Genomic DNA, 21,440 nt, shown 5'->3' with positions numbered 1-21,440 from the left:
ATTTCTCCTTCGCCAAGATAATCCATCCACCTGACAGGTGTGGCATATCAAGAAGCTGGTTAAACAGCATGATCATTACACAGGTGCACCTTGTGCTGGGGACAATAAAATCAACACAGAGTCATGGATTGACACGTGTATGCACACACACACACACACACGATGTCCGTCCGTTGGAGAGGATGACTCATGCCGAAGTCACAGAATGTCCAGGGACGCCCACCGGCGTAATATGATACCTCAGTCAGCCCCCTCATCCCTCCCCCGTCTACAGGAGACACACATACTGCCATGTCACCAGTGGAGGGGTCAAAATCATGATATCACTTCCCCCCCTGACTGTGTCAGGGGGGAAGTGTAAAAACCATCTTGAGCCATGTCAAGTCTGATGGTACAGTAGGTTGTTTCATGAGCTGTAATAAAAGATGCCAGGATTTTTCTATTCGCACAAAAATATTATTTCTCTCAAATTTGGTTGCATCGCTCTTAGTGAGCATTTCTCCTTTGCCAAGATAACCTATACACCTGACAGGTGTGGCATATCAAGAAGCTGATTAAACATGATCATTATACAGATGTACCTTTTGCTGGGGACAATACAAGGCCTCTCTAAAATGTGCAGTTTTGTCACACAACACAATGCCACAGATGTCTCAAGTTTTGAGGGAGTGTGCAATTGGCATGCTGACTGCAGGAATGTCCACCAGAGCTGTTTCCAGAGAATTTAATGTTAATTTCTCTACCAAAAGCAGCCTCAAACTTTGTTTTAGAGAATTCGGTAGTACGTCCAACCGGCCTCACAACCGCAGACCACGTAGTGTGGCATCGTGTGGGCGAGCGGTTTGCTGATGTCAACATCGTGAACAGAATGCCCCATGGTGGCGGTGGGGTTATGGTAATGGCAGGTATAAGCTACGGACAACGAACACAATTGCATTTTATCGATGGCAATTTGAATGCACAAAGATACCGTGACGAGATCCTGAGGCCCATTGTCGTACCATTCATCTGCCTCCATCGCCATTATCATGTTTCAGCATTGTAATGCACGGCCCCATGTCGAAAGGATCTGTACACAATTCCTGGAAGCTGAAAATGTCCCAGTGGCCTGCATACTCACCAGTGTCACCCATTGAGCATGTTTGGGATGCTCTGGATCAACGTGTTCAACAGCGTCTTCCAGTTCCTGCCAATATCCAGCAACTTCGCACAGCCATTGAAGAGGAGTAGGACAACATTCCACAGGCCACAATCAACAGCCTGATCAACTCAACGTGAAGGAGATGTGTCATGCTTCATGAGGCAAATGGTGGTTACACCAGATACTGACTGTTTTTTTGTGTTTTTTTTTAGGTATCTGTATTCCCAGTCATGTGAAATCCATAGATTAGGGCCTAATTCATTTATTTCAATTGACTGATTTACTTTTATGAACTGTAACTCAGTAAAATCTTTGAAATTGTTGCATGTTGCGTTTATATTTTTGTTCAGTATATTTATCTCATAGTCTGTATAGTGCCTCCAAAACAGTATGACTAGTTTGGTTAAGATAGCCTATGGAAAATTGACAGAGATACCCAAGCATATTCAAATTGTTCATGTTCACATTTTATCATACATAAATCTCAACGAGACTGTGGAGCTGGCTCAACTTCCCCTTTGACACCTTGTTTTGACTGGCATCTGCATATTGCCGTGGCAACGACGCTGATGTAGCAACTTGTTCAGCAGACACACAGCCTGCTTCGGCCCGTATCTGGAGCTGGTGTTACAACATTATTAACCATAAAGACAACAGGTTGTTGTTTAGTTACTTTAAAACCTTCACAAGACGCATCTTGTACATTAAATATCAAAAACTTCAGGATGGACTATTTTCAGTCCATTTTTTAAATTCTTATGACAGATGTTGTCATTAGTGATAGCTGGCAGATGAGATAAAAGGGCACTACAAAGTAATCAGTGTATCACAGCAAATATCTTTTAATTTTGTTTTAGCCAAACTATTAACTGGCTTTTTAAAATGATATGGCTATGGAATAGACAATCAAACAAATAACATATCTATCTCATGGTCTGTAGAGTGCCTTCAAAATAGTATGCTAGTTTGGATGGGATAGCCCACAGAAAATAGATAAAGAGATACGCAAGCATATTCAAATCGTTCATGAAAAGCAGGGATCATAAAGCAATCTCACCGACTGTGGAGCCGGCTCAACTCCCCATCCAGACCTTGTTTTGACTCGCCTCTGCATGTTGCCCATGGCAACGACGCTGATGTAGCACCTTGCTCAATGTGCACACACTGCTGGTGTCGGCCCGCCTCTGGAGCAGGTGTTACAACAAAAGCATTAACCGTAAAGACAATAGGTTGTTCTTTAGTAAATGTAAAACCTTTACAAGACGGATTGCCCTGTTGCTGTGTGAGTGGGACGCCTCTGGCCGGGTGGAGAGGTGCCGAAGTGCCCCTGAGGACTAATGGACCAGTAGCTTTGAGTTTAGCACATTGGGACAACATTGGGTCGCTGGTTCGAAACCAGGAGCTGTGCCCTTCAGCAAGGCACTTAACCTCAATGGTGAACCCACTCCCTGTACGTGTCTAACGGGGTGTTGGGATATGCAAGAAATAAGCACCCCCCAAATTACTACATACTACCTTCTTGGTGTCTGTGCCCAATAATGTTTGTACCATGTTGTGCTGCTGCCATGTTGTGTTTCCGCCATGTTGTTTTCATGTGGCGTTGTTACCATGCTGTGTTGTCATGTGTTGCTGCCATGCTATGTTGTTTTAGGACTCTCTTTATGTAGTGTTGTGGTGTCTCTCTTGTCATGATGTGTTTTGTCCTATATTTTTCATCCCAGCTCCCGTCCCTGCAGGAGGCCTTCTGCCTTTTGGTAGGCCGTCACTGTAAATAAGAATTTGATCTTAACTGACTTGCCTAATAAAAATATGATTGTAAAGCCATTCAATGCATCTGCCCCCTAGCCTTACTTGCAGGTGCTTTCCGCCTAGTAATCAGTAATCTAGAGCAGCTGCTCCCATAGGCCCCAAATCTGGCATCCCAACGACATCACCATACAAGACAATAAAGGACAGGCTGTCATTACTAACACAGGGCATTCCGAAGTTTTCAGACCCTTTGTTTGACTTTTTCCACAATTTCTTACATTCTTACAGCCTTATTCTAAAATTGACTGAATTGTTATTTTCCTCATTCATCTACACACAATACCCCATAATGACAAAGCAAAAACAGGTTTTTAGACACGTTTGCAAGTATCACATTTACATAAGTATTCAGACCCTTTACTCAGTACTTCATTTTACGATTACAGCCTCGAGTCTTCTTGGGTATGACGCTACAAGCTTGGAACACCTTTATTTCTCCCATTCTTCTCTGCAGATCCTCTCAATTCTGTCAGCGTCTCTGCACAGCTATTTTCATTTTTCTCCAGAGACTTTCGATCGGGTTCAAGTCTGGGCTCTGGCTGGGCCACTCAAGGACATTCAGAGACTTGTCCCAAAGCCACTCCTGCATTGTCTTGGCTGTGTGCTTAGGGTCGTTGTCCTGTTGGAAGGTGGTCCTTCGCCCCAGTCTGAGGTCCTGAGCGCTCTGGAGCAGATTTGTGTCAAGGATCTCTCTGTACTTTGCTCCGTTCATCTATTCCTCCATCCTGACTAGTCTCCCAGTCCCTTCCCCACAGCATGATCAGAGTCCTTTAGGTGCCTTTTCGCAAACTCCAAGCGGGCTGTCGTGTGCCTTTTACTGAGGAGTGGCTTCCGTCTGGCCACTCTACCATAAAGGCCTGAATGGTGGAGTGCTGCAGAGATGGTTGTCCTTCTGGAAGGTTCTCCCATCACCACAGAGGAAATCTGGAGCTCTGTCAGAGTGACCATCGGGTTCTTGGTCACCTCCCTGACCAAGGTCCTTCTCCTCCAATTACTCAATTTGGCTGGGCGGCCAGCTCTAGGAAGTCTTGGTGGTTCCAAACTTCTTCCATGTAAGAATGATGGAGGCCACTGTGTTCTTGGGGACCTGTAATGCTGCAGATCATTTTTGGTACCCTTCCCCAGATCTGTGCCTCAACACAATCCTGTCTTGGAGCTCTATGGACAATTCCTTTGACGTCATGGCTTGGTTTTTGCTCTGATATGCACTGTCAACTGTGGGACCTTATATAGACAGGTGTGTGCCTTTCCAAATCATGTCCAAACAATTGAATTTACCACAGGTGGACTCCAATCAAGTTGTAGAAACAAAGAATTATCAATGGAAAAAGGATGCACACGAGCACAATTTCAAATCTCATAGCAAAGGGTCTGAATACTTATGTAAATAAGGTATGTTAAATTCTTAATAAATTAGAAAATATTAAAAACCTGTTTTAGCTTGGTCAATATGGGGTATAGTGTGTACAGTTGAAGTCGGAAGTTTACATACACTTAGGTTGGAGTCATTAAAACTCATTTTTCAACCACTCCACAAATTTCTTGTTAACAAACTATAGTTTTGGCAAGTCGGTTAGGACATCTACTTTGTGCATGACAAGTCATTTTTCCAACAATTGTTTAGACAGATTATTTCAGATATAATTCCCTGTATCACAATTCCAGTGTGTCAAGACGTTAACTTAAACTAAGTTGACTGTGCCTAAACAGCTTGGAAAATTCCAGAAAATGAAGTCATGGATTTAGAAGCTTCTGATATGCTAATTGAATTCATTTGATTCAATTGGAGGTGTACCTGTGGATGTATTTCAAGGCCTACCTTCAAACTCAGTGCCTCTTTGCTTGACATCATGGGAAAATCAAAAGAAATCAGCCAAGACCTCCACAAGTCTGGTTCATCCTTGGGAGCAATTTCCAAATGCCTGAAGGTACCACGTTCATCTGTACAAACAATAGTACACAAGTATAAACACTATGGAACCACGCAGCCGTAATACCGCTCAGGACGGAGATGTTTTCTTTCTCCTAGAGATGAACGTACTTTGGTGCGAAAAGTGCAAATCAATCCCAGAACAACAGCAAAGGACCTTGTGAAGATGCTGGAGGAAACAGGTAGAAAGTATCTATATCCACAGTAAAACAAGTCCTATATCGACATAACTTGAAAGGCCGCTCAGCAAGGAAGAAGCCACTGCTCCAAAACCGCCATAAAAAAGCCAGACTACGGTTTGCAACTGCACATGGGGACAAAGATCGTACTTTTTGGAGAAATGTCCTCTGGTCTAATGAAACAAAAAAATAACTTTTTTGCCATAATGACCATCGTTATGTTTGGAGGAAAAAGGGCAAGCCGAAGAACACCATCCCAACCGTGAAGCACGGGGGTGGCAGCATCATGTTGTGGGGCTGCTTTGCTGCAGGAGGGACTGGTGCTCTTCACAAAATAGATGGCATCATGAGGGAGGAAAATTATGTGGATATATTAAAGCAACATCTCAAGACATCAGATAGGAAGTTAAAGCTTGGTCGCAAATGGGTCTTTCAAATGGACATTGACCCCAAGTATACCTACAAAGTTATGGCAAAATGGCTTAAGGACAACAATGTCAAGGTATTGGAGTGGCCATCACAAAGCCCTGACCTCAATCCTATAGAAATTTGTAGGCAGAACTAAAAAAAGTGTGTGCGAGCAAAGAGGCCTAAAAACCTGGCTCAGTTACACTAGCTCTGTCAGGAAGAATGGGTCAAAATTCACCCAACTTATTGTGGGAAGCTTGTGGAAGGCTACCCGAAACATTTGACCTAAGGCAATGCTACCAAATACTAATTGAGTATGTAAAGTTCTGACCCACTGGGAATGTGATGAAAGAAATTAAAGCTGAAATAAATATTTCTCTACTATTATTCTGACATTTCACTTTCTTACAAATAAAAGTGGTGATCCTAATTGACCTAAGAGTTTAAATGTATTCGGCTGTAAACTTCCGACTTCAACTGTAGATTGATGAGGATTTAAAAAAATGTTTTTATCCATTTTAGAGTAAGACTGTGCTGTAACAAAATGTGGAAAAAGTCAAGGGGTCTGAATGCTTTCCGAAGGCACCGTACATAGGACTATTTGCAATGGATACCACTATGGTACAGTGCCCCTTTTACAAGTTTCATGCTGCACAATTAACTTACATGTTTACAAATCACAAAATGATCAGTTCTAATATAAAACATATTTTAATTTTGAAAGGATGACAAATGCAGGAGTTTTTAAATACAAGTCAAATAGCACTTCCACAGCAATGAACAGCTTAACGCAAAAGAGTGGACCAGCGTGAACTCAAAGTATGACTGCATATCAACCCATGTGGGAAATCAAACCCCTGATCTCTGGTGAGGTCAGAGACCATTAGAATCATGGGAAAAAAGGTCTAGTTCTTTTTAAACGTGACTTTTTCAAAGCCAGAATTTACTGCAATGTCAAACACCTCTATTACATAACAAAAAAGGGAAAATCCGACTTATCCATTTTACAGAGCAAACAGCATTCCCGCACCATACAATTCCCGCTGACAAAAGGGACAGATTTAATCTGTGCATTTGCTTTTGTTTACAGTCCATTTCATGCACATCAGAGGAGAGACTCGCTGGCTGCACATGCAATCCTAAATTACCACAGTTGAATATTTTGTATGTTGTAGAAAGAGACATAGAAGCTTGTACAATGCAAGCTTCATAATTAAAGAATTCCCCTCTATGATCCTATCTTGAAAATTGAGGGATCAAACAAAGATACTTCTACAGTTTGGATATAAGCAATAACACATTTTGGGTCAAAGATACAGGGAATATTTTTTAATTAAATTGGAAGATCGCGTGTGACAATTCAAGCTCTTGATCAAAAACATCCATCAACAGATGAGCAAACCTGTAAAAACAAAACTAAAGAATAAACAATTTGTACATTCTAAAGCTGAACCAGGTTAAAGACAAATAAAACAAAGTGTATGGAAGATTTGGAGGAGGAAGGAGGGGTGTGACCGGGCTTCAAGACAGTGGCGGGGAAAGCTTTCCAGCTTTCCTCATGGAACGCAGTGCCTTCTCTCGCAGGTGCTTCTCCAGGTCGTCCAGACGCTCTTCTACTTCACTGTCTGATTCCTTAAAGAAAGGTAGCATTAATTATATCATATTTCGGTTACGTTGCAAGGTAGGTGTGATCATGCCGCAGGATGCTTCATCAAAGTAATAGAAGAAATACATTAGCTGATGACGTGCAATAAATGATAGCGGTGTACCATTCAACTTCTACAACCAAGTCTAATTTGTTCATTTTGATTGAAATAAATGTGATGCTTAGATGTAGGGCTGGGCGGTAAACCTTATTTACTACAATACCAGTCAAAAGTTTTAGAACACGTCATTCAAAGGTTCTTTATTTTTACTATTTTCCACTGTAGAATAATAGTGAAGACATCACAACTATAAAATAACACATGGAATCATGTAAACTCAGCAAAAGAAGAAACATCCCTTTTTCAGGACCCTGTCTTTCAAAGATAATTCATAAAAATCGAAATAACTTCACAGATCTTCATTGTAAAGGGTTTAAACACTGTTTCCCATGCTTTTTCAATGAACCATAAGCAATTAATGAACATGCACCTGTGGAACGGTCATTAAGAAACTAACAGGTTACAGATGGTAGGCAATTAAGGTCACAGTTATGAAAATTTAGGACACTAAAAGAGGCCTTTCTACTGACTCTGAAAAACACCAAAAGAAAGATGCCCAGGGTCCCTGCTCATCCGAGTGAACGTGCCTTAGGCATGTGGGACTTGTTGGATCAGAGGGTGAGGGCTAGGGCCATTCCCCCCAGAAATGTCCGGGAACTTGCAGGTGCCTTGGTGGAAGAGTGGGGTAACATCTCACAGCAAGAACTAGCAAATCTGATGCAGTCCATGAGGAGGAGATGCACTGCAGTACTAATGCAGCTCGTGGTCACACCAGATACTGACTGTTACTTTTGATTTTGACCCCCTTTTGTTCAGGGACACATTCCATTTCTGTTAGTCACATGTCTGTGGAACTTGTTCAGCTTGTCTTAGTTGTTGAATCTTGTTATGTTCATACAAATACTTAAGTTTGCTGAAAATAAACACAGTTGACAGTGAGAAGTTTCTTTTTTTGCTCAGTTTAGTAACCAAAAAGTGCTCAACAAATCAAAATATATTTGATACGAGATTCTTCAAAGCAGCGACCCTTTGCCTTGACTACAGCTTTGCACACTTGGCATTTTCTCAACCAGCTCCATGAGGTAGTCACCTGGAATGCATTTCAATTAACAGGTGTTCCTTGTTAAAAGTTCATTTGTGGAATTTCCTTCTTAATGCGTTTGAGCCAATCAGTTGTGTTGTGACAAGGTAGGGGTGGTATAAAGAAGATGGCCCTATTTGGTAAAATACCAAGTCCATATGTCAAGAACAGCGCAAATAAGAAAAAAGAAACAGTCCTTAAGACATGAAGGTCAGTCAACACGGAAGATTCCCAGTACTTTGAAAGTTTCTTCAAGTGCAGTCGTTAAAACCATCAAGCACAATGATGAAACTGGCTGAAGAGGACCGCCACAGGAAAGGAAGACCCAGAGTTACCTCTGCTGCAGCACATAAATTCATTAGTTACCAGCATCAGAAATTGTAGCTGTTGGAATCAGCTAAACTTTGAAATATTAAATAAATGATAGAGACAAAGCCTTGAAAAAAGAAAGAGTTTGTAAAAAGCCAGAAGGCTTTGGAATGTGTTTGATGGAGGAGAGGAGAGCTCTGTGTTGATATAGGAAAGACAGATGGATATCTGTGGATTAGGAGGTGAGGGGTGAGGTCAGTTCCCCTTAAGGGAGCAATCAGGGTTGGTATCTGGTTGCCTTCATTCCTGTGGGGGCATAAACTGTAAGGAGGTGTGTCTTAAGTAGGATGTATATAAACTGTGTCTGAAATGTTTTGCTGTCTGATTTCAGCTGTACAGAACCCTTGGGAAGAATAAACTTGGTTAAAGCGTCTAGTGTCCATGGGTTATTTACTCTGAAAAATAGAACCTAACACAGCCCAAATAAATGCTTCAAAGAGTTCAAGTAACAAAAACATCAACTGTTCAGAGGAGACTGCGGTAAAAAAGAAAGAAAAATTTTTCTAAAAAATCTAATCAGGCCTTCGTGGTCAAATTGCTGCAAAGAAACCACTAAAAAGACACCAATAATAAGAAGAGACTTGCTTGGGCCAAGAAACACGAGCAATGGACATTAGACTGGTGGAAATCTGTCCTTTGGTCTGATATATCCAAATGAGATTTTACGTTCCAACCGTCGTGTCTTTGTGAGACGCAGAGTAAGTGAACAGATGATCTCGGCATGTGTGGTTCCCACCGTGAAGCATGGAGGTGGTGTGATGGTGCTTTGCTGGTGACACTATCAGTGATTTATTTAGAATTCATGGCACACTTAACTAGCAAGGCTACCCCAGCATTCTGCAGCGATAGTCCCTCTAAACGCAAACCAGATGGGATGGCATATAATTTTTCCCCCAACAGGACAATGACCCAAAACACACCTCCAGGCTGTGTAAGGGATATTTGACCAAGGAGAGTGATGGTGCTGCATCAGATGACCTGGCTCCACAATCACCCGACCTCAACCTAATTGAGATGGTTTGGGATGAGTTGGACCGCAGAGTGAAGCAAAAGCAGCCAATAAGTGCTCAGCATATGTGGGAACTCCTTCAAGACTGTTGGAAAAGCATTCATTAAGCTGGTTGAGAGAATGCCAAGAGTGTGCAAAGCTGTCATCAAGGTTAAGGGTGGCTACCTTAAAGAATCTCAAATAACATTGATTTGTAGTAACTTTTGGTTACTACATGATTCCATGTGTTATTTCATAGTTTTGATGTCTTCACTGTTATTCTAATATGTAGAAAAATAAAGCAAACCCTTGAATAAGTTAGGTGTCCCCAAACATTTGACTGGTACTGTATATACACCGGTACTGATGGATGGACCAGTTTGGATTTTTACTTTACCTTTCTACAAATTGTATATTAATGTATGGTTTGTTAAATGTAATAACCACAGATGAAACTGGTGAAAATATGAAAATTATGGCAATTCTCAGTTTTTACCACCAGTAAGTTCAACAGCTGAGAACAGCCAACTTGCTAGCAAGAGCTTTTAAATGCAGTCAGACTTTCCTATGAATGCTCGTTCCGTCTTTTTAGTCTAGTCTTCCTTGCTCCTCTGTATGTGCACATTCCCAATAACTCACAAACCAAGCCCATGCCACCCACAACAGAGCCTGCCTCTAACATGCAGTTCCGAAACAATCTTTTGGTTTGGTCCAACAGAAACAGTTGTATGGATATAAAAAAAAAACTTTGAGACATTGTATTACTGTAATAAAGAACATAACCATTCTAACGATACCCTGTTTATGTCTCAATTCCCCAAATTGTGCGCAGAGAAGACACTACTGAAAACAGGAATATCAATGAACATCGATCCTGGAAGATTGCTACGTTTGTCAGCGCACGGCATGAAGGTACCGCTAGCAGCACTTTAGCCACAGTGTAATGTGGTAGCCGTTAAGTCTGTTTTGTAAATTTGAAATTAGCATAAAAGCATATAAATATGGAATTGCCAACGCGTTCTCATTCTGTGAAATAAGCATCTTCTTATCCAGCTATGCCACTTGATTTCAACATTAAAACAAAGTGAGCAGGTTAGCATGCTGTTCAAACAGGTGGAGATCACTTTCCTGTCTAACTGTTCTACCTTGATAGCTAGCTAATAGATCCAAGTTGGCTAGAATTGAAATATACTGCTAAAAAAAATAAAGGGAACACAAACACATCCTAGATCTGAATGAAATAAATCTTAAATACTTTTTTCTTTACATAGTTGAATGTGCTGACAACAAAATCACAAAAATAATCTATAGAAATCCAATTTATCAACCCATGGAGGTCTGGATTTGGAGTCACACTCAAAATTAAAGTGGAAAACCACACTACAAGCTGATCCAACTTTGATGTAATGTCCTTAAAACAAGTCAAAATGAGGCTCAGTAGTGTGTGTGGCCTCCACGTGCCTGTATGACCTCCCTACAACGCCTGGGCATGCTCCTGATGAGGTGGCGGATGGTCTCCTGAGGGATCTCCTCTCAGACCTGGACTAAAGCATGGATGGAGCGAGACATGATGTCCCAGATGGGCTCAATTGGATTCAGGTCTGGGGAACGGGCGGGCCAGTCCATAGCATCAATGCCTTCCTCTTGCAGGAACTGCTGACACACTCCAGCCACATGAGGTCTAGCATTGTCTTGCATTAGGAGGAACCCAGGGCCAACCGCACCAGCATATGGTCTCACAAGGGGTCTGAGGATCTCATCTCGGTACCTAATGGCAGTCAGGCTACCTCTGGCGAGCACATGGAGGGCTGTGCGGCCCCCCAAAGAAATGCCACCCCACACCATGACTGACCCACCGCCAAACCGGTCATGCTGGAGGATGTTGCAGGCAGCAGAACGTTCTCCACGGCGTCTCCAGACTCTGTCACGTCTGTCACGTGCTCAGTGTGAACCTGCTTTCATCTGTGAAGAGCACAGGGCGCCAGTGGCGAATTTATTAATCTTGGTGTTCTCTGGCAAATGCCAAACAGCCTGCACGGTGTTGGGCTGTAAGCACAACCCCCACCTGTGGACGTCGGGCCCTCATACCACCCTCATGGAGTCTGTTTCTGACCGTTTGAGCAGACACATGCACATTTGTGGCCTGCTGGAGGTCATTTTGCAGGGCTCTGGCAGTGCTTCTCCTGCGCCTCCTTGCACAAAGGCGGAGGTAGCGGTCCTGCTGCTGGGTTGTTGCCCTCCTACGGCCTCCTCCACGTCTCCTGATGTACTGGCTTGTCTCCTGGTAGCGCCTCCATGCTCTGGACACTACGCTGACAGACACAGCAAACCTTCTTGCCACAGCTCGCATTGATGTGCCATCCTGGATGAGCTGCACTACCTGAGCCACTTGTGTGGGTTGTAGACTCCGTCTCATGCTACCACTAGAGTGAAAGCACCGCCAGCATTCAAAAGTGACCAAAACATCAGCCAGGAAGCATAGGAACTGAGAAGTGGTCTGTGGTCCCCACCTGCAGAACCACTCCTTTATTGGGGGGGGTCTTGCTAATTGCATATAATTTCCACCTGTTGTCTATTCCATTTGCACAACAGCATGTGAAATGTATTGTCAATCAGTGTTGCTTCCTAAGTGGACAGTTTGATTTCACAGAAGTGTGGTTGACTTGGAGTTACATTGTGTTGTTTAAGTGTCCCCTTTATTTTTTTGAGCAGTGTATAAAGATTAGCTGGCTACTCATCAGCACATGGGCTTGTGCTTGGCAGATTGTTTATGAGACCTGTGTTAATTTTCTATAATGCATTCGCCTGCTAAAAGAGCTTGGTCATTATTAGTGGCTGTGAATTGTTCTGGTTAAATAAGTAACAAAAGGGGCATTTTCATAGAAAGACTTAAAAGCCAGATCAGTGACTACTGCAAAAATGGCAGGTTAAACTATTTTGATAAAATCATTTATTCGTGGGTCCTATGGTTGTGGAAGGCTGACTGTTTGAAATGCAGTGTATTGACCTGTAATTGTACAACAAAGCTAATTGAGAAAACATCTAGATGGAAATTGTTAGGAATAAAATGTTGATTTTATTTTTAGGCCTTACTGCCGTGCCCTAATTGAAGTTTGATTGAACAGTATCAAACAATCAGAATGGAGAAGGACCCATTGAAACCACTTACAATTTATTTGTTGCCACTCTAGTGTCATTATCAAAAGGAAAAAGTAAATACTGTCAAATTTGAAAAAATAATATGCCCTCATTGCCCACCCCTACTTAGACACTAGTGGAGCTGATATGTGAAGCAGGCTAAACCCCCTCAGTAAATCAGAAGAGTAGACTTCACCTTTTTAAGGTCGGAGTCTACATCCTCTTCCATCCCCAGGTTCTCCTGGCCATCCCCAGCAGCCACCAGCACTCCACTCTTCTCCTTCTTGTGTTTCTTGTGCTTCTTGTGTTTCTTCTCCTTCTTATGTTTCTTCTCCTTCTTATGTTTCTTGTTTTTCTTTCCTCCAGCCTCGGTGTCTGAATTCTGAGATGGAGAGGACAAAGCAGAGTGACTATAAGTGCATAAGTATTTAATTGGCAGTTGGGCCATTCAGTCAGTTGGGCCAAGAAGAGGGTGTGATGACGCACGTCATTGGTTAAACTATTTTACCGTCGACCACCACGTCAAGTCATCATAGTATTAGTACACAGAAACACACAACAGCTGTTACTCACATGAGAACGCTTCCCCAACTAGCCACTTAGTTGAGTCAAACATTTTTAAATCTCACGTCATACTATTAACAGACAGCAGCTTTAAACTCACCTTGTTTGGAGAAGGGCTGCCAGAGCCGCTGCTGGCCATTTTGGCCAGAGGGGCTGATGGCGAGCCACTGGCTGAGCAGCCCGATGAGGGGAAGCCTGAGGCTGGGGCCGGCCGCTTCAAGGCTTCTGGTTTAGGAGAACCAGACGGTGACCTTGATGACGCTCTCCTCATAGGCTGGGGGCTCTGAGAGGCTCTGATAGGGACAGAAAAAAATTACGTGACATCTGGAAAATACATCTAAAAATAGTGGTGTGAGTTGTTGCTGTGCAGCACCTGCTTTGGCATCAATAAGACCAATTAGAAGCTGCTTACCTCTGGTTCTTGCGGGGCTCTGGTGTCCGGGACACCCTGCGGATTGCCCTGTTGCTGTGTGAGGGGGACGCCTGGCGCCTCTGGCCAGGTGGAGAGGTGCCCGAGGAGTCAAAGCGCCCCTGAGGACTAGTGGACCCACGCATGGCCCGACCACGGTTGGCAGGGGAGGGGGAGAGGCGGTTACTGTGAACAGCAGGGGGGGAGCGAGTGTCCCGGCCTGGCCGGTTGGATGGGAGCATGGGGCTCCTCCTGAGTCGGGGGGGAGAGGTGGGGAGGGGAGGTGTGCGTCTCTTTTGGGGAAGGGGACTCCTGCGCTTCGGGGACCTGGAGGGACGGCGCTTGGGCATCGGGGAAAGGCGTTTGGGAGGGGGAGACCCCGATAGCCTTCTCTTCTGTGGGCCCAGGGGAGTAGGGCTGTAGCGCCGCTGGATGGGGGGAGAGTAACGTCTGGGGGAGGGGGAGCGTCTGCGAGGAGGTGGAGAGGGAGACCTGGGGGAACAGAGGAGGACATACGAGCCAAGTTATTCTTTGATTGTCAGGTGTTGAACACAATTTTGGACAATGCTCAGTACTGAGGGACTCAGAGGAAAAAAAGAAAAGTATCAAAAGGTTTTTTACCTGCGTCTCGGAGGAGAGGGAGATCTGCGACGGCGTGGGGGAGATCTGCGTCCTCCAGGAGAGAGGGAGCGTCTTTTTCTGTAGAGGGAAAACAAACATTTAAATGAGGAACGCATTATGTGGGCAAAACCTGTAAACTTTAATCATGACAGTGAGAGAGGGATAGGAGAAACCGTCCATAGCTGACCTGGGGGAGCCGTCCCTGTGTCGTCTCCTGGGGGAGGAGGGGGAGCGACTGCGCCTCCTCCTGACATTCCCGTTCCTCGCCGCTGGCCCCCCGCCCGGCCTCTTGGACCCCTCGTCCTCTGATGAGGAGGATGATCCAGTATCTGTAACCAATCCAAAAGTAGACAGCACACGTCATTTCCCAGTAGCAACATAAGGTGGCCGTTTAAAAGGAAAAACACCTAGATGGGGATTTGGGCACAACTTCGAGACCCACGAGATGAGGGTGCAAGATGAGACGGCTAGCAAAAAAGATGGGGTGAGGGACAAATAAAAACAATTATAACCTGAAGACGTCTCCCGATTCTGCCTGCGATACTGACGTCGCTGCTGCACAGGATCTGCGGTAGCCCCTTCTGAAAAGCAAAGCAGTGAGTCTCCATTCAGTGATAGAGAAAACACAAAGATCCACCCACACCCATGGTGCATCACACCACACAGACAAACACTAGAAGGCAGACCCACCTGATTCCGATGCCTCAGAATGCCTGGGTTTAGGAACAGGAGACAGTGAATCATTCCTTGATCCTGGTTTCTTCTTTGAACCTGAAAATCAATAAGACGTTTTAAGGGCCCAAAGTCTTTCCAGCAAGATTCATTCACAAATACACTTGCTTGTATAATACCACTGGTAGGACTGATACATTCTGGTTTCAGCAGCCTGAAAAGAGGTTTATGATTCAGTAGTTTCCATTAGTCATGGCCTGCCATTAAGCCCCCGCCAAAGACTTCAAGTGTCATACTGCTGTAACAAGGCCTGCCTAGGAATCAAGTCATCCAGGGATTTGAGATAATGAAAAATACGTTTCCAGGTCACTGAGTTCAACAGGCAAAGGGCATCTTCTGGCTGTATAGACATAGCCACCCCTGGTTGATTTTGTAGACGAAAGATGTATGTGTATCACACTCAGAGACTGATCATGTGTCACTGACAAGGTGAGTGAGTCCCACATCTGAGATGCTGAGGAAGTTCGATAGGGATGATGGGCCGAATTCATTACAGGGCTTTGTAAACTCTGATAGTACGTAATGTACATTAGAGCAGGTGGCATGGCATGTAGCTATATCTAGAATCGAGAGAAGTAAGAAAAACCAACATACCTGCTGATCTGGACGGGGAGGCTGAGTACCGGCCCTTTCTAGCCCGAGGGGAGGCAGAGCGTCGGGCCTTCCCAGAGGGGCTACCATTGGGGGCTCTTCTCCTGGAGGGGCTGAGGGAGGGATCAGCTGCATGGCCGCGGGGCTGTTTCCTGGGAGGCGTGGTTGACGTTCTCTTCATGGCCTTCTGAGGTAAGTGAGGCGTGGAGGAGTTGCTCCCAGAGGATGATGGGGAGCGAGAGCGCCGCCTATTGGACAAACAAAGCACAAATCAACCACAATGCAGGTTTACATGCTGTTTGGTAAGTTGGCTAGTTAATGACAGCTTCCGTGATGGACACTTCGGCACTCTGCTACACTTGCATGGCCCTCCACTCACCTGCGGACAGGGGAGCGACTGCGCCTGTGTCTGGGGCCTGGGGGGCCACGTCTGGGGGGGCTCCTACGACGAGGGGACATCCGTCTCCTGGGGCTCGGCCTCCGGCGTGGGGAGTAAGATCTGGAGCGCGATTTAGGTCGTCTGCGGGAATGGGAGCGAGAACGATGGCGGGGCCTGTCCCTCCTGCCGTCCTTCTCCCTAGGCTTGGGCCTCTCCTCCTTTTTAGAAGCCTTACCTGGGGAGGGTTCTTTGACCTTCATCACAGAGTCAGGTAGCACAACCTCAGTGTGCGGCTTCACCAAATCACTTGAAAATGAAAAACATACCACAAATTAGATTCAATTACTTTTAAAAAAATGTAGAATTGCCAAATCAGGAAAAATCACATCCCTGCATATTGCCAGATATAGTCGGTGCTCAAACCATCATCTTACCTGGTGGAAGAGGCCTCCTGAACGACTGGCTCAGGTACAGCGCTCTCAGAGGTGTCAGGCTCTGGCTGGGGCTCCTCAGTGCTCTGGGGCAAGGTAACACTGACCAGGGTGACAGCTGGGGCTGTTGGTGGAGGGGAGCTGCTGGGACTGGGCTTACGCCTCGGGGAGCGGGAGTGACTCCGCTTTCTCTCCCTCTTCACTGGAGACCGTCGTCGTGGAGACTGTGACCTTGACTTCCTCCTGTACGACAACAAACAATGTGATAAGAACAAATGCCATATGAACCATCTTTAAACATTTCGATGGACGTTGATTTCAAGGGATTTTATTTAATGTGATTTTCTCTCACCTTCTGGGGCTCTCTCTTTCTCTGTTATCTTTGTTTTCCTTTTCCTTCTTCTCATCAATCTTCTTCAGAGAGGCAAGCTTCTCCTGCTCAATCTGCAACAAATAAATCTTATTGGTCGCATACACATATTTAGCAGATGATATTGCGGGTGAAACGAAACACTTGTGTTCCTAGCTCCAACAGTGCAATAGTACCTAAAAACTCACAAATCTAAAGGAATGGAATTAAGAAATAAATAAATATTATGTAAATAAAGACACCAATGTGGTGATTGTGACTGGTTGCTCACCTGTCTCTGTTTGATCTCCTCTTTCTTCTGTTCCAGGAAGGCGGAGGGGATACCGGCAATGTTGTCCTGGGCACTGAGCAGCAGAGGCCACAGGTCCCTCATAAACTCTCTGGCATTCTTCCCATTCAGGAAGCCCGTCAGGTTGATCTGCATCATCTTACTGTCCGGGTGCTGCAACACACACCAAGGGGGAGAGAAAAACAACACACCAATTTAACATGGAGGGAGAACTCGCGAGAGCGAGGGGGGGGGGGGGGGGGGGGTCTCGCTCAGACGACTGCCTTCCCCTTTGTTTCCTCACTAAGCTACACCTGCCTGCTAAATAAGGGCAGCCATTTTCATAACAAAAGACAATAGCTACAGTATATGAACCCTGGGTCCCAAAGCAGACAGTCATTGCAACCTAACAAACTTTTGTTGACTTGAGGCTGTGATTCCTTATCTCCACCCCAATAGTTAGGTAATTGAAACCCGAAACTGAGAATAGCTGAGGGGAGACAGAAGTGCTACATCATCCATGTAAAGGACACCCACTGCATGCATCAAGGCTGACTTAACCTTCATAAAATATAATCTAATAAATATTTAACTATCCCACCCATCACCATTACTGTCAATAATCTTGATCATAAATAACTAGTCTTCCTGTCCTGTTGTTCTCGGCCTCCCCACAATCTATTCTTTGAGAGATGAACAGATATCCACAAAACAGAGTGCATCAAAACCCAAAACTGCAAGTACAGTCCCGGTGTCTTCAGTGTGTCCCGCGGGATCAGTAGGTATGGAGCGCCCGAGTCTCCTGCAGAAAGAGACGCTCCCTTGGCTTGCTTCCGCCTCCCTACTGCTTGAGACTCAACCACCTTCAGTTTATTGTTATATCATTTATCTAAATTGCAAGAGACGAACAAGCAATAATGAGTGCACAAGACATTTAAAAAGGGGTTTTTATTTCAACATCTAAGTCAAGAATGAAAGTTAGATACCCTTTTATCTAAATAATAATGACTAATAAGGACTTTTATCATTACTGTGATGTTATAGCATTTAGCTTAATTTAAAAAATTTATTTTTAAACATAATTGCACAGAAATGAAAATCGATGAGGCGTAGTTGAATGTATTTTTCCTCCCAGTAGTAGGCTAAAACAGATAGTACCTTTACGAGATTCCAGCAACATATTAGTATGAATAAAAATCATCCTAGGATTGCTGTGAGTCATGCACCATTCATAAAAATAAGTTGATTAATTATTAGGCTATCAGTACAATTAAGCATGTCCTTTTTCTACATCCAAGGTTTCATCCAGTGTATTATATCAAATTTCCCCTTGAAGTCATGTTTTATAGGCCAAATGCTACTTAAGTGAAGAAGAAAAAATTAAGGCAAGTATAATTTGAACCATGCAATTGGACTTCCCAAATTGAGGGGCAATGAAATGTAACAAACTGGAGGGAAAACTTGGACAACAAGTGCACTGATGCAACTTATAATTTATGCAGAATAGGGTCCATGTGCATTGCAATGGATAATTTTAAAAGCACCGTTTTTTCCCCACAGCCCAGAATGAAGATACTACAGATGTTATTATACTCTACTCAAATAAAATGAGGATCAATAGCCTAACAATTTCACTGTATCCTCAACTTTAACACACTCCAAAGATAGGATACAGAGGAGATATAAAAGACAAACTAGTGGCGCAATTCAAAGGTATATGGAGAAAATGGCATGTTTCTAACACTAGCAAGTGTTTCTATCACTAGCATGTTGATCCCTGACCATAACTCACCTCAAACCACACACTGCATCAGGGAGTTGGGCTCAGTGACACTTTGGGCTCAGCAGAGAGCTAATAAGGTGTTGGTGCTATACTTCTGATGCAAGGTATAACATCCATATTGGTTCAGGCCTTTTGAATCATAAATCACATCATCATTAGAAAACTGTGGCACAAAGGCACTTTGTCACATATCACAGCAACAACTTTGTGTCATTCAAATTATGTATTTTTCCTTTACACTGGACACCGGTGGTAGCTCTTTCCCCATCTGCATTTATATTGCGTTTTTTCTAAGCAATACACTTTGTTACATCAACCCATCTTTGCCTCATTAAGTTTATATAACTAACAACTGATGTATGTACAAGAAAAGGAAGGAATTGGAGTCAATAGTATTACCTTTTCTTCTAGCTGGTTAAATATGAATTCTATGACGACATCATCCTCAAACCCCAGGATCTCCGTCACTCGCTGAGTGATCCAAGGTTTGATGACCTCTAGGTTCACCTTGGTCATATCCACCTAGGGAAGGAAGAATTAATTACCAACTTAAACACGTTCCACACTTAAACAAAAAAAAAATAATAATAATAAATAAATAAATGTTAAAAAAAATTCAGGCTAAACAGAAGCTACAGCCAATACCATATAATTAGTTGTGGGAACACTGAGCATTCAATTAGAAGATGTGCTAAAAGCAGTGTTGTTGTTTATCATACCTTCTTTTCCAGACATTCTGCAAATTTCAGTTGCTTTAGAAGTTTCTTCTGCTTGTTGCTGAAGCGATTGTCCTGTTCTGCACTTGTGCCCTGTATGAGACAAGTACAAAACAGTTTACATAACTACTAGCTATATTAATTACTTCAATGATAAATGTTGGTTCTTTATTATTTGTACTTGTCCCTTTAGCAGAAACTAGCTACCTGTCACGAGTCACAACATGGTTCAACATAACATAAACTAGCTGCAACTTTTGAAACAAGACTTATTTGAATAGGTGTCAAACAAAGTGGAAAATAAGTACCTAGCTAATCAAAACCCTTGTTATGGAGATAAATGTGGGTTTATGTTGCTAGTCTGCCAACTACACTGAAAAAAATATAAAAAAATTGTTGGTCCCATGTTTCATGAGCTGAAATAAAAAATCCCAGAAATGGTCCATACACACAAAAAGCGTATTTCTTTCAAATTTGGTTTACATATGTTCGTGACCATTTCTCCTTTGCCAAGATAATCCATCCACCTGACAGGTGTGGCATATCAAGAAGATGATAAAACAGCATGATCATTACATGCTGACGAGTATTTCTGTCTGTAATGAAGCCATTTTGTGGGGAAAAACGAATTCTCATTGGCTGGGCCTATGCCCCCCAAGGCCCAACCATGGCTGCACCCCTGCCCAGTCATGTGAAATCCATAGATTTTATTTTATTTAAATTGACTGATTTCTTTATAGGAACTGTAACTCAGTAAAATCTTTGAAATTGTTCTATGTTGCGTTTATATTTTTGTTCAGTATAGTTGTGCTAATCTCGATGTGAGCTGAGGCCCGAGTAGACATGCCCCGCCTCTTGTCTGGTTAGAATAAACCAAACCAATTTTGCAACCAACAAGTGTAATACTAGGTAACACATGTCGCTAGTTATCACCTATAGTTACTGTACATAAGTAATGAACATTGTTTGAAATGAAAACACACAACCTACGCAAAATATAAATATATCTAGCTAGGCTAGTTTAATGCAGCCGCCATCTTTACATTAGCTTCTCATTGCAGCGGAATGGCGCACGAGCTCGTCTGTCTATAATGGCACATATTTACAAACCCAAAGGAATGTACTATACATTTGGAACACCATTCAACAATTAATAGTAACATTGTAAATATCTTACGCGGAAGAATCCCGCGTCCATGTTATTAGCCGAGAAAGATGTAAAAGCGGAGTCTGGCCAAAGACGTATTAACAAACCCCAGCATACAACGCGCGACAGAACACCTCCTTTACAGCGGAACGGAAGAAGTGAATGGGACTATGACGAAATCGTTTTGTTTTTTTTAGCTGTTAGAGTTGTACTTATCTTTTTTTAGTTACTGTTGCCAACTTACATCGACCTATAATTTAAATATCATACATTTTGTCGTGAATAGTATGTATATGTTGCAGCCTGATACCACAGATAGAACAATGAACCATATATTTCACCGGATGTATAAATGTGAGTCATTCGGTTGGAGTTACCGCTCACTACCAAATATGGTGTTGAGAGGAAGCTCGGTGACCGGCAGTGGATTAACGTGGAGCGAGATGAATGTTGGCCGACATTCTTCTAATTTTCTCATCGATTAAACATTTGATCTCCATACAGTTTTGTTTCCAAAACTAAAATCTGTAACAGAGTGGAATGCGTTTTGTAAAATGCACCCTTTACCAAAGTTGTAAAGAAAATGGCGTTGTTTAGAAGGAATGCAAGGGCGAATAGAGTTATTGCACACGCGCACTTCGCAGAGTAGGCGTTCCCTAACGGAAATATGCAAAGAAATG

General features: G+C 43.4%; 1 protein-coding gene across 5 annotated transcripts; it reads right to left on the bottom strand.

The window, feature by feature from the left end:
* Positions 1 to 6,159: 6,159 nt before the first annotated feature.
* On the bottom strand, positions 6,160 to 21,083 carry LOC106579139 (uncharacterized). Of its 5 annotated transcripts, none has more exons than XM_014158769.3 (16): positions 20,791 to 21,083; positions 19,617 to 19,706; positions 19,297 to 19,419; positions 17,118 to 17,288; positions 16,829 to 16,920; positions 16,480 to 16,719; positions 16,046 to 16,351; positions 15,670 to 15,914; positions 15,034 to 15,114; positions 14,856 to 14,924; positions 14,531 to 14,672; positions 14,344 to 14,421; positions 13,726 to 14,214; positions 13,414 to 13,606; positions 12,946 to 13,131; positions 6,160 to 7,099 (listed from the first exon to the last, which is right to left on the bottom strand). In XM_014158769.3, exons 1-16 carry the CDS (start codon positions 20,809 to 20,811, stop codon positions 6,989 to 6,991), a joined length of 2,637 nt encoding a protein of 878 aa, XP_014014244.1. In that variant the 5' UTR covers positions 20,812 to 21,083; the 3' UTR covers positions 6,160 to 6,988. The 5 variants fall into 5 exon arrangements, 3 of the variants coding, with proteins under 3 accessions (XP_014014244.1, XP_045571103.1, XP_014014331.1); XR_014388771.1 differs by having other exon boundaries at positions 6,782 to 7,099; positions 12,946 to 13,159; XR_006769197.2 differs by having other exon boundaries at positions 6,782 to 7,092; positions 12,946 to 13,159.
* Between the last annotated feature and the right edge of the window lie 357 nt (positions 21,084 to 21,440).

The sequence above is a fragment of the Salmo salar genome, chromosome 01 (genome assembly GCF_965601325.2).
Source record: "Salmo salar chromosome 01, fSalSal1, whole genome shotgun sequence".
Lineage (NCBI taxonomy): Eukaryota > Metazoa > Chordata > Actinopteri > Salmoniformes > Salmonidae > Salmo > Salmo salar.
This window is presented reverse-complemented; position numbering and strand designations above follow the sequence as displayed.